Raw genomic sequence first — 13,984 nt, 5'->3', positions numbered from 1 at the left:
GTTATTATTATCATCATTACTATCATTATAGTCAAAGTAGTAGTTACATCTATCTATTTAAGAAGTTTTCGTAAAATTTCCAAAACGACGCCTAATATTGACATCTTAAACAGTCACCTTTATCTATGTAACTTTATACTCAAGGGAAAGACCCCCGATAATGTTGTAAAACTTAAGGTCCAACCCTTTTTCCATAATATATTGTGTGAATTGTAATTCATTTGTAATTGTCAATTTGGAAATAAAATATGTTTAAACGAATTTAAATTAAACTGTACAGGAAATAAATAACACAATTTTTGTACCAAAAGCACGATCACATAGTTGATTTGTCTGGTGATCTTCTGTAGACCAATGGGTCACACAAATAATAAAGACTATTTTAGAAAAGTAACTTGCATATTGCTATTACAATGATACTTGTTTAAAAACCAAGGAAGTTAAAATGCGATGAATAGTTAAAACATGTGTTGAAAACACATCAGAAGTAGTGCTGGTGCTGGGGCAGGGCAAGGGTTTATACATTTAGTTAAATGCACCGAAATTCTTGACTATTTAGATTGAATAAAGCACACAAAAACTAACGTCCAAGAAAATAACAATCGGCTTTGAAATCCATATTGATGTTAATGTTGTCTTAAACATACAACATTATTGATTTAATTTAAATATATTTATATTAGCTCGATTGTAGGAAAAGACTCAGGCTTATAGAAACGCTATCGAGTCCGTTTCCTGTGCATAGAACCAGTACTTGGTGTCTTAATGGGTGATCTAAAGAACGCTCCTACAGAGGGGATCAAACCCGTGACCACCCGGTCGCTAGGCGGACAACTTTTCCATTACAGATGGCGACCTAATAAATGGTTTGGTTTGATTGGATGTTTTGAGTTCTTATGATCGGATCCCATGAGCGCTCTTAATGAAAGCCAACTTCACTTAAGACATTTGGGCACAAGACTTGTTTGTGATATCATGACACATACTAATCTCTATTTCACAGTATTTTTTATTGACGGTTTATTTAATAAAGCTATCCTGCATGGCACTCATATTTTCAGCAGTTAAAATTATCTATAATAACCTAAACATAATGAATCGCTGAATTTTAACGCAAGTTGAATAATTGTATTTATGATTACTCAAATAACAACTAAAAGGTTTCCGCCGAAGCGATGTTCATGAGATTATCGGAGTCTCACGCACCATGTACCTCGATCTCAGCCAATCAGAAATTAGGATCCTATTCGGAACGCTTTTGGCGTTTGCGTAGCAGCTTGGCGAAAAGACAGGAAACACGACAAGATTGTGGTGATGAACGGGTATAGGGAACCACCAGGGAGTATGCGAGCTGAACATTGCCGGTTCCGGTACGGGAATGAAAAGTGGTTGTTTATCCGATTTCTTCGAATCTTTGCCTGTGTCCGGTGTAGAATTTGTATCTGAAACATGACGCGTGAATTATGTAATAAAGTTGGTCATATATTTAATAAATCGCTAATAATAGGAAACGTGTTGTGGGGATGCGTACATGGCAATAAAATCGTGCACAAATGTGTCGTACAACATATGTTGCTAAAACCGTGCCGACATGTTCCGTACAACGGATGAAACTGAAACCGTGAACTAATGTTTCGTACAAGGAATGATTCTGAAACCGTGCACATATGTTAACGGCTGGTCAGGTAGTAATTGTGAAAAAAATATAATGAATTTTTCGAATCAACTTGGTATTGAAATATTCTTATCTCAAATCATGTGTTATAAAAATTTAAAAGGCCAGTTGTTGTTACCTTAAACATCTGGGGAAATGTGGTTATGTTCCATAGAGACAAGAGTAAGAAACGATTGGTTATTCATTACACTGTGGTTACATTTGCACTATACTTTAATTTAAGCAAAACATAACATAACAGAATAAAAAATACTTTAGTTTTCCCAAGTTACACCATGTGGAACATATACTATACATGTTATAAAATACATTTCATGCTTGAGCATGTGATATTGTTCCTTAGGAAATGTGTCAGGGCAACAGCGACATGGACTAACGTTTTTGGAATAACGCCGTTGCTGAAACAACTTGAACTATTTGATTTGCATAAACGTGATTTTTCTGCATTGAAAACCATTTGCAATACAAATGTACAACCATTCACCTCCTCTTTCAAACCCTTACATATCTTAAACCTGCCTTTCTATGACTTCTTTAGCTTAAACGGTTCCATGTGTTATGACGTCAAAATTACATCATATTCGAGTAGGGATTCATCTATTAACGATAATAAAGGAAAATTCTCGATAAAGACGCAACAAGAGAAAACGTGAGAATGGCGTCTCAAGTTATTCACGTTCGATAAATAAGTTGTATTATATGTCACCATTTAATAAGACCAGTTTTCCGACACCACACCGAGGGCGTTGTTTTCGGTTTAGCTCTATTAGTCAACGGAGAGTGAAGCGTATTTTTTTAAATAAGTCCAGTTTATACAGTGTCTAAAATTACTATAGTTAAAAAACCATAAGTCCAAGAATGTGAATGCAATTTTTAAATCAAACGTGTTCTTTTTCTAGTCAAATGTTTTTGTATAACACGTCACAAGGAACGGAAATCACTCTGTATGTTTAAAATGAAATGTTTCGTGAATGTGTTAGATATTGTTAAATAAAAATTGCTATACCTATTGGACATACCTATTGGAAAAAAGTACACAGAAGACACGATACATATCAAAATAAACATAGTTAGAAGCCTATTAAAGCGTTTCAGGCAAGTGATGTCATGATGGAGTTACCGGGAGTCCCAAATGCCAATCGCTACTGAAATCTCTTTATCGCTACACAATTCTCAAATCGACTACTTATATTCAAGTAACTTATTTAAAAATTAAGCAGGTTTTCGCATTGTCAAAGCTATTTTTAGAAATAACTCGCATATTGGTTACTAATTAAGATTTCCTAACGCAAAGCTACATAATTGCAAGTTCTCCGAATATACATTTTCTCAAGAAGAAAAATCACCAACCATCTAGTGAAATCTCCTGTTTTGACGGTTGCCCTTTCCGCCACTTTGCCCGTCGGTTTTGGAACCAAATCTGAAACAATCCCTACATAAATCCTTGTTATAATTATCAGTCATATATGTGTCGTCTGATTAAAATCGGATTACAATGTACGAAATGTATGAATGGTCTATGTTGTATAAATAAGCATCGCGACACAGACATCGACCCCAATTAAATCAAAACATTTAAATGAAGGATTGATATGGATCAGAATAAGCTGCTGCCAAGTTTTTAAGCACATTTGTATTTTTATTTGGTAATTGACACATAATTTATAACAAAGGAAAACAACCGTCGCCGGGTACACAGAATCTTCTACTCAGAATAGCCTCCCTTTCTTAACATAAAATACATATAACGCGCAACTTGTTATAGTTAATGTTTTGAAAGTTGTGTGCCGTTATTATGTTCGACCACTTCATTTTCCGCAGAAATTGCACCATCCAGTACGCCGGCTAATGTGCACGTGTTTCGTCATATTTAAAAACAATCGTACCGGTGTATATGTGGGTCGCAATATTTCGCGCAATCTTTGATCACCCTATATCATATTTGTCTTTTTCAGACGACGTCATATATTTTCGCGAGTCCGGAGAAATTGCCTCCCTTTGATTTTCTGACTGATAGTGATAGTGATACTTTATAACAGTGATTATTAGTGACTATAATATTGATTATAAAAGCAGTGCATCTTCTTCTGTTGACATTCTGCACAGGTATATACTATTATAGACACCATTATTATACTCTTGTATACGTGAGAACTTGTCAGACTAGATTACTGTTGACAATGGAGGCAGCACAATGTAAAGACTATGTTGACAATATTATGTCTGCCTAACAGCCAATTCCTAAACATTCTGATTGTTCAGTGTCAACTTCGACCTCACGGAAAAGACATTCTTCAGATACACCTCTTGACACAGTTTTCAGCAAGAAAGTAAAAGAAACCCAAGATGAGACTGATAGCGTTATGGCATCCGCCAGACGCACTTTGTATGGGCAGACACCTAGCAAACCATGTGTTGAGGGCCAAGTAATAGGCAACAGTGGTATAGCTGTAATTTTGCAGAAACTAGATAGGTTGTCGGAAGAAGTTAAAGAAGTGAACAGATCCCTGACTGACCGTATTGACACTCTTGAGAATGAATTAGAGAGAAAACTTACAGAAAAACTACTGGATAAGATGGCACAAAGTATAGACAGACGTGTGAACAACGAGATGAATAAAATTCATAAAAGTCTTGATGAAAGAATCGACACTTTGCGTGCTGATATCACTAATGAACTTGATACATTGTCAAGCCGAGTGAATTCAATGACGGATGTTCTTCAGACTGACCAGATTTGTGATAGATCATTAAGCTTGGTTTTCCGTAAAGTGCCAGAAACTGTTAATGAAAACATTGTTGATAAAATTAACACTATCATAAAGGACCACATGCACGTCAATGATGTCAAAGCTTCATCTGCCAAAAGACTACCTGTTCGTGGAAATGACCCAATGATCCCAGGCATTGTAGTTGCTACCTTCACAGACAAGGAGCAGCGGTCAAAGATTCTAAAGGCTAAGAAACAATTGAATAACTCCATTTTTAAACAAGTTTTCGTGCACGAAGATCAGTCAAAAGAGGAGCGACTTGCTGCTGGGAATCTTCGAGCTATGGTGAATGCTGTAAATAGAGGCCAACATCTTTCCATACGAGGAAACCGTGTCTACACAAACCAAGTGAATCGTGGTACCCATAATAATGGTACAAACAGTGCAAACAGTGGCGCCCACAATGGTTTAAATAGTGTTAACTATGGTGCCCATAATAATGGCACAAATACTCAACCCAGCCCTAGTGGTCCAAGACAGACAGATCAACGAGGTGGAGCACAGAGTCAGCGTGGATTCAGACCAAGAGGACCAAGAGGCGGCTACAGAAGAAGTTAGGTCACCTGCGGGTTCTGGAACATTAATGGCTTTAGTGCAGACCTCAATAGTGATAACTATATTATACGCCAATCATGTATTGATAAATTAGACATTGACATTATAGGCATCAGTGAAACTAAACTTACAGGACAGAATGTTATAAACTTACCAGGTTATTTATGGTTTGGTAATAATAGAAAACTTACGCATGTCAATGCTAGGACAGGGTCTGGGGGTGTTGGATTTCTTGTAAAACAACATATTGCTAATTATTTTTCTATTAAGATCGTAAATGACAGTTATGATGGTATTTTATGGTTAGAATTTTCTGATAAGTGTACTAATTATACTTTCTATGCTTGTGTTTGTTACTTGCCACCAAATAACTCCTCAAGACAGGTTGATGTTTGTGATTTTTATGACACTTTGCTTACTAATGTATATGAATATCAAAACTCTGGCACTGTTTGCATATGTGGTGACTTCAACAGTAGAATTGGGGAGAATGAGGATTATATTGTTGGTGTTGATGAGATTGCTGTGAGAGATGTTGTGGATTTTACAACAAATTCCTATGGTGATAAACTTATCGATTTTCTAATTGACAGTAACATGTGTGTTCTTAATGGACGCAACTTTGTTAAAAATGATTTTACCTCGGTGTCTATAAAAGGCTGTGCAGTGGTTGATTATTGCATTATTCACCATGATAATCTTTATCTGTTTCAAGAGTTCAAAGTCACACGAAGCACGGAAATTTTAAATGAGCTACATGCTCAATTTGGTATTTTACCCTCATCTGTTCCTGATCATTCTATTTTGTCATGGACGTATATTTTAAAAGGCCAGGATCAATTTTATGCACATAATTGCTGCACTGATGACCATCAATCAGGTCGTAATGCCTCATATGATAGATTTAATGTAGATAATATTAATAATGAATTTCTTACGGCAGACAGTGTGATCAAGTCATTTCATGATACTGTTTTTAAATTAGAACAGAGTATCAGATTGCAAACAGATGTCGATTCAGCCTATATTGATATATGCACTGTTATTAGAAAAGAAATGTATAGCAAACTAGAATATAAAAAAGTTAATATACTTTTTAGTAAAGATAACAAGAAAAGAAGAATAGGCAAACCGTGGTGGAATGAACAACTGTCTAACTTATGGAATTCCCAATGTAAGGCAGAAAAGTATTGGTTAAATTGTAAAGAGGCCAATGCCAAAAATCATCTCAAATACTTATTTGTAACGGCAAGACGTGCTTTTGACCGTGAAGTTCAGAAAAGTAAACGGGCATACTGGGTCTCATTTCAAACTAATCTCGCCTCTCAATGTGAAGAGAATCAGGTAGAGTTTTGGAAATCCATTGGAAAAATTGCTGTTGCTCAATCCAAAAATAAAGCTATCCCTTTAGAAGTGGTCTGTGATGATGGCTCTATTTCAGATAATATTGACACAGTTTTGTCAAAATGGAAGAATGATTTTAGCAGTCTGTTTTGCAACAGAAACAATTCTTTTCAATATCAAACATGGTTAGGAAATAGCAATGTTGGGAACAATCTAAATTGTGAAAGTTTAAATGAAAATATTACTCTATCTGAAGTATGGAAGGCCATTACTAAAGCAAAGTGTGGCAAAGCATGTGGTAATGACTCAATACCTGTAGATGTGTTAAAAAATGATGTCTGTGTTTCTTTTCTACATATTCTTTTTAATGTTTGTTTTAACTCTCGCATAGTACCATCTGAGTGGGGTAAAATAATTATAAGTCCCATTCCTAAATCAAGTACAACTGATTTACGAGACCCCCTGTCCTACAGAGGCATTGCATTATCCTGTTCCATGTATAAATTATATAGCTCCATTCTAAATGACAGAATATCACAATGGTCTGAGGATAATGATGTCATTGTTGATGAGCAAAATGGCTTTCGGAAAAATAGAAGTACAAATGATCATTTGTCGTCTCTAACTAATATTATTGAAACAAGAAAGCGTTTAAGGCAGTCTACTTTCTGTGCCTTTATTAATTTTAAAAAGGCGTATGATTTCGTAGAAAGAGGCATTTTGTGGAATAAGTTGACTTCAGTGATAGGTGTTAATGGAAAAATTGTCATAGCTATCAAATCGTTATATAATAATGTAACATCATGTGTACGAATTAATGGCCTTTATACCGAAGAGTTTGAGGTTCAATGTGGCCTTCGACAAAGCTGTGGCCTGTCACCGCTTCTTTTTAATCTGTTTATTAACGATCTAGCTGTTGCAATTAAAGCCCTGGATAAAGGAATATCCATAAGTGGTAATGAAAAACTATGTATATTACTTTATGCAGACGACATTGTTCTTATCTCTGATAATGAGCAGGATCTACAATCTATGTTAAATGTTTTAAATACATGGTGTTCTTTCAATTGTATGGTTGTGAATCATGATAAAAGTCACATAGTGCATTTGAGACCTAATTGTAGAAATAGAACAACAATCTCATTTACATGTGGTGACTACAATTTGCAAGTTGTGAACAAGTACATGTACCTTGGTATCCTATTGGATGAGCATCTAGATTTTGGTGCCACTGCTAAGTGTGTGGCACAAAGTGCTGGCAGAGCGCTTGGTCTTTTAATTGCTAAATGTAAATCAGCAGGCGGTTTGCCATATAAAGTATTTACCAAATTATATGATACGACTGTAGATAGAGATGCTCCAGGATCATCGTAACAACAGCGTTATTGTTTGTGATATCAATGCAAAAAAATCTAATTTTGTTGAAACTCGTGAAACTAAACTGTTTATGTAAGTTTGCCAATCTCGCTATAATTTACGTTCAGTTGTTTGCCTACATGTTAATATACCTAGCGTTTAGAAAAAATGCTTTGGCAAACAGCGTAGACCCAGCTGAGACGCCGCATGATGCGGCTTCTCATCAGGGTCTAAGATGTTTTCTTCAATGAATTTCTGTAAGAAATATTCTAAATATAGAAATGAATATTCTAGACATCCCTAATTTTCGAAATAAATTGACTTAGAAGGATGGGAGAGTCCACTAGGCATAAATGGGTTAAACATGATAAAGCAATAAAATAGTTTTAAACTAAAATATAGACCGATTGTGTACACTTGTATGCACACAAAAATACGTGAACATATAGCCTATAGGTATTCAAAATATAAATGTATTCTTTTGTATCAGAATAGTATTCTTTCGAATTGCATTTCATGTTGAATCGTATCAACACGCCTGGAAACCATAGCAACGATAAAATCGCGCGGGATTCACCAATCGTCACTTTCGCAAAAGTCATTAACAATATATAAATAACGTTTGAAAACAACTTAGCGATTAAATTATTTTTCCGCCCTAACGTCGTCGCAAAAATTCGAGCACAGTCCGAATTAAACCCGTGCCGCCCATAAACCCCAAATGTTGATGGCCAATTGAAATAATATTGTATATATGATTAAAAATCTTTGTTATTCATTTTTATTTTATTTTACATTTTCGACTGTATATCGTGGAAAAAAAAATCATAAATGCATAAAAAAGCACTGATTTGCGTAAATTTGGATAACACTTAAACCTAAAAAAAACTTCCATATTTGTAAGAATTGTTCTTGTCAATTACATGGCTACTGTTAACCCGTATGTGGAGGTAACACTGCGAGTGGCTTTCCGTACCTGCACCCTCGTTTCGTCCAGCATAAGTTGCCGTGCAAGAGCCTCTCTGACAATGATGTCCGGGTAAGGCGCTTGTTGAAATGCGCCTTCAAGCGTCTTCAGTTGGCCCGTGGTGAAAGTGGTTCTGTAAGACGATGAGAAAGAACGATCCATTCAAAAGTCCTCGTGATGAACAAGTGGATTCTGCTGGGAAATATATATTCTTCATTTTTTTGTCCATTTCATGACCATTTTTCTATGAAAGAAAGACTGATAAAGCAGAGAAACCTTTGGCAATAAAAAATTAAAGTTAACAGAGGTCCGGAGTCAAGTGATAGTATTGTATTGCCTACAAAAAACAAATTATAAACCGATAACGTGAGTAATTCCCTCGAAGTCTCCAGACCTGTGCAAAACACCGCTGGTGTCCCCATACTGTCAAGAAAACAAGGTAAAAATGATACCAAAATAAACATAAAATCGTCGAACAAATACAATAGATATGAGCCGTGCTCTGTGAAAACGGGCTTTCATGCATGTGCGTGTGCAGTCCGCACAGTCAGTTACGACACTTTCCGCCTAAACTTGCTTTTTGCTAACAAGAGACTTGCACAGGCATTAAACCCCCTTTTCACACAGCGTGGTCCATATAAATTGGAATTGATGTAGAAAATAGACAAATGTCGTACATGCTTACCCCATTTATACCAGAAGGTACGTTTTACTCATATGAATATTAATCACGGTAATTCGATACTATTGGTACCTCTGGCGGATTCTTCTAAGTTTCCGATGTTTTGTTGATACAGCAGATGTCGTTTGTTCATTTGCATTCTGCATATACGCATTCGACGGATGTCCGGCTGCTGCGGCGTCTGGTGCTGACAACGATATAAAAATTAAATAATAATAACAAACATTACAATTAAAAATATTGATTAAATTCATCTAATTATAATAAGTAGTAGAAGTAGTAGTGGTAGTGGTAGTGGTAGTGGTAGTGGTTGCGGTATCGGTAGCAGTAGCAGTAGCATTAGCATTAGCAGTAGTAGTAGCAGAAGCAGTAGCAGTAGCAGAAGCAGTAGCAGCAGAAACAGTAGCAATAGTAGTAGTTAGAGCTGTAACGATTCGGTTTGATGCATCGAAAACCCGGTTCAACGCCGCCGATTCGATTTCGATACCAATACGGCCAATTTCGATTCGATTCACTGCAATCCCGATAGATCCGCATTTTAAACCTTACTTTCCAAATCCGTCGTCTAAACTTTCTTGTCATTTGTAATACGTCTTGTGATTGGTCAATAGCCAATATGGCATTCAATGAATGAATGAATAACTTGCTGAGCATTACATAAGCCGGTAAAATGGCTTATTAAGCCATATGAAAGACACACCGTCAAAATTAAAATCAATATGGGAACATTTCGGGTTTCGCGAAGGTTCTGATGCAAAGTCAACTTACAAAACGTGTTTTGTTGACGTAAGTTGAAATCAGTCAGTTGGTTTGTTTACTAAACTATGTGCATTCTGTTAAGAAGTCAACTGGAAGTAGTTTATATACTTACATGTTTTTTGTGTTGTTTTTTTTCTGTTAAACACATTTGATACATTGTGCCTTTTATGTTATTTATCAATAACTCAAAAGGAAGTTTTGTTCAACAAATTTGTTACTTATACAACAATGTTGCGTTTTTAAATTTTATTTAAAAAATTAAACACTTTAAATGTACAACATACTTCTTTTATACGTTAGTAACGAATACCAAACATATTAATTCATACCCTGGACAAACCTAACATGAACTATTTTGCAAAATAAGCAGCAAATAGTTTAATTTGAATCGAATCGAAAATAATCGAATCGGACCATTTGGTATCGAAATCGAATCGAATGATGGCTGAATCGTTACAGCTCTAGTAGTAGTGGTAGTGGTATCGGTAGTGGCAGTGGTAGTGGTAGTGGAAGTGGTAGCGTAAGCGGTAGCGTAAGCGGTAGCGTATGCGGTAGCGGAAGCGGTAGCGGTAGCAGTAGCAGTTTCAGAAGCAGTAGTAGTAGAAATAGTAGTAGTAGAAGTAGTAGTAGTAGAAGTAGTAGTAGTAGTAGTAGTAGAAGTAGTAGTAGTAGTAGTAGTAGTAGTAGTAGTAGTAGTAGAAGTAGTAGTAGTAGTAGTAGTAGTAGTAGTAGTAGTAGTAGTAGTAGTAGTAGAAGTAGTAGAAGTAGTAGTAGCAGTATTAGTAGTAGTAGAAGTAGAAGTAGAGGTAGTAGAAGTAGTAGTAGTAGTAGAAGTAGTAGTAGTAGCAGTAGTAGTAGTAGTAGTAGTAGTAGTAGTAGTAGTAGTAGTAGTAGCAGCAGCAGCAGCAGCAGCAGCAGCAGCAGTAGTAGTAGTAGTAGTAGTAGTAGTAGTAGTAGTAGTAGTAGTAGTAGTAGTAGTAGTAGTAGTAGTAGAAGTAGTAGTAGTAGTAGTAGAAGTAGTAGTAGTAGTAGTAGTAGTAGTAGTAGTAGTAGTAGTAGTAGTAGTAGTAGTAGTAGTAGTAGTAGTAGTAGTAGTAGTAGTGTAGTAGTAGTAGTAGTAGTAGTAGTAGTAGTAGTAGTAGCAGCAGCAGCAGCAGCAGTAGCAGCAGTAGTAGAAGAAGTAGTAGTAGTATTGTTATATATTGAGCAGTGAACACCACTTTGTCATTGTGGTTCGTTGTACACTCAACAAACTCGAGGTTAAATCCACATCATTGTTATTTAAGGTTTACCTTTAAATATACTTAATTTATTTCAAAGAAACACATACCACATCGAGAAATAGGTGTTTTATTCCTATACATTACATCCATGATTTTTCTTCATGCAATATTCCCTTCGAATTGATACGACCGCTCATTACACGCATCGCCTTGTTATTCCGCACTTTAAAGGGACTGATAGCGGTCGTGTGAAAATATGTTAGGTCGTAAGTCTTGTATTTACCCCGTGGCGTTGTAGATGTGGTTTCTGCCTAGCGACCTGGAGGTCACGGTTTCGATTCCCACTCTTGGAGCGTTCTTTAGGTCTCCCTGAAGACACAAAGTACTGGTTCTAAGAAGCGACCTCGAGAGCGCTTCAAATAAGCCTAAGGCTTTCTATGCATTTGAGCTAAAGTACACAGGTTTTAAATAAAAGTCCTATCTTTCTACATGAAAGAAATTTTGAAGCCGCGTATATAAAAAAGATTATCAATAAAAAACAACTGATAAAAGGAAAAGGAAGTATTGAATCCGGGGATTTGAACCTATGGCCTTCCGTAAAACCACACAAATCTAACTTCACTGTAAGACGTCTCCGTCAATGTAAATATAACTGAATACCAGAATTATGGATGTATCAATTTATATTTCAACAGCTGATTCTTTATGAACGATGCTTTGTTTTCGTTTTAGGGGTTATGCTTCTTGATGTATGAGCCTGTGAAAACGGGGCATATGCATGTGCGTAGAGTGTCGTCACAAATATGCATATGCAGTCCGACACTTTCCGTCTAAACAGAATTTTTGCTAAGAATAGAATTCGTTCAAACGAAAAAAGAGACAATTGTCGTCCCGGATATCCCTAATTTATCTTAGACGACACTTGACGCATGTGAATGAAGCCCCGTTGTTCCAGATTGAGCCTTATATTTATTTAACCCAATTATAAGAATTCGTTGCAAGTGCTATAGACAAGGCCAATCTGCGTTCATCTTAAGAAGTAGATTTTTTCACCCGGCATGAACTACTTATGTCCGGGATTATTCCATGAGGGGAAAGTGTCCACAAGGGCTTATCAGGGACGACACTTTCCGCTTTCATTAAATTTTTCGCTTCAAGAAAGCCTCTTCTTAATCCCGTCCAGACGGAAAGTGTCGTCCCTCTAAGCTTGTGCGGACTAATATGCTAGACTGGGGCGACATTTTAAGCTCATGCATGAAGCCCGGTTTTCTCAGAGCTCGACTAAAAATATGTCGAAATGTGTACTCACCCCTTTAACATGTTAAAATAAACTGTCAAACTGGCGAGCGAGCGATTAAGTCATAATGTCATTAGCGCGACGACCATTGTCTGCGAGTTGTCAATTATCCGCCGAATGCTGCCCATCTAATGGAAGTCAAATAGGGGAACTCATTAATTATGATTAAACACCAATTTGAGCTAATCACTCAATTAACATTAAGCGCACGACTTTATGATATTTGCAGCTGGTAATTTGAATGTAGTGTGGTCTGCTGGAGAGTGAAATAGTGTATATATACTTCTGGATGACATAATCGCGTAATTGCAACATGAGATTAATTACGTGCCAATATGTTATAATTGTAATAATTATATGTTAATTATAATAAAGCGACGATGATTGGGACAAATTAATCAGTGGATACAATAAGGCCCACATAACTGGTTAATAAAATTGGTCTCAAGGAATCAATTTTAAAATAACAATTTTCTCCTCGAAATGCTACGAAATAAAATGTTTATCATTTATGAACAATATTTCATGCATCCATGAAAGGTATCAACTAAAAGACTGTTGGGGGACTTTTCTATTTAGTCTCGGTTGATGGACTCAAGGTATTTAAAAAGAAAGAAAAATCTTTTTTTATCCTGCGAAACTAATTATTGGACGCTGATTAAATATAAATATAAATATACACGGATTGCGTTAATTGTCAATATACTCATTATATTTTCCGTTGCATAAAATATATAATACGTGATATGTAAGTGGAAGCTGTGAAACTACAGATGACATTTGAAGCGTCGAAGCACGAATATGCTAAAACTATGGAGCGGCATGGGAACCTGAAATGTCCACGAAAAATACACGTTTCAAACGCTCAATGTGTTAAATTGTCAACCAGATATACTGTTTCGACTTTTGTTTAAAACTTCGATGACCTTGGTAATAAATTCAACCATACATGTTCGACTAAAATATATAGCATAAACATACAGTTTTATTAGAAAAGCTCAGTGAGTTATCAAATTATTAAGGGATAAAACTACATTTTAACATCTCTAATCTTCACGTTGGCCCTAGATTTTACACATGCGTTTTGAAGAATTGGCTTAATCAGGGTTCATAATAAACAAGGTTTTCGGGGATTTACACACGGGCTGGACAGAATTTAAACACATCGTTAAGAATTTCATTTTTGAAAATATCTCAAGCTATTGAAATACATTTGCAAAAATCTTTCGTACATAAGAGACAGTTTTTCTTGCAGTTTTGTGCCGATATATTAATGTATAAGAATACATCCTTGAATACGTCTGGAATCGGAGACAAATTTTAACGTTGCGTGAAACATAATCGTGCAGTATACA

The 13,984-nt window shown here is 36.0% G+C and overlaps 1 protein-coding gene across 1 annotated transcript; it reads right to left on the bottom strand.

Annotated features, from left to right (window-relative positions):
* Nucleotides 1–1,007: 1,007 nt before the first annotated feature.
* On the bottom strand, nucleotides 1,008–9,527 carry LOC127835209 (retinal homeobox protein Rx1-like). Its single transcript, XM_052361531.1, has 4 exons — nucleotides 9,423–9,527; nucleotides 8,678–8,801; nucleotides 3,026–3,095; nucleotides 1,008–1,442 (listed from the first exon to the last, which is right to left on the bottom strand). The coding sequence occupies exons 1-4, from the start codon at nucleotides 9,494–9,496 to the stop codon at nucleotides 1,180–1,182; spliced, it is 531 nt and encodes a 176-aa protein (XP_052217491.1). The 5' UTR covers nucleotides 9,497–9,527; the 3' UTR covers nucleotides 1,008–1,179.
* Between the last annotated feature and the right edge of the window lie 4,457 nt (nucleotides 9,528–13,984).

The sequence above is a fragment of the Dreissena polymorpha genome, chromosome 6 (assembly GCF_020536995.1).
Source record: "Dreissena polymorpha isolate Duluth1 chromosome 6, UMN_Dpol_1.0, whole genome shotgun sequence".
Lineage (NCBI taxonomy): Eukaryota > Metazoa > Mollusca > Bivalvia > Myida > Dreissenidae > Dreissena > Dreissena polymorpha.
Note: the sequence above shows the minus strand (reverse complement) of the source record. Positions and strands in the feature narration are given on the sequence as shown.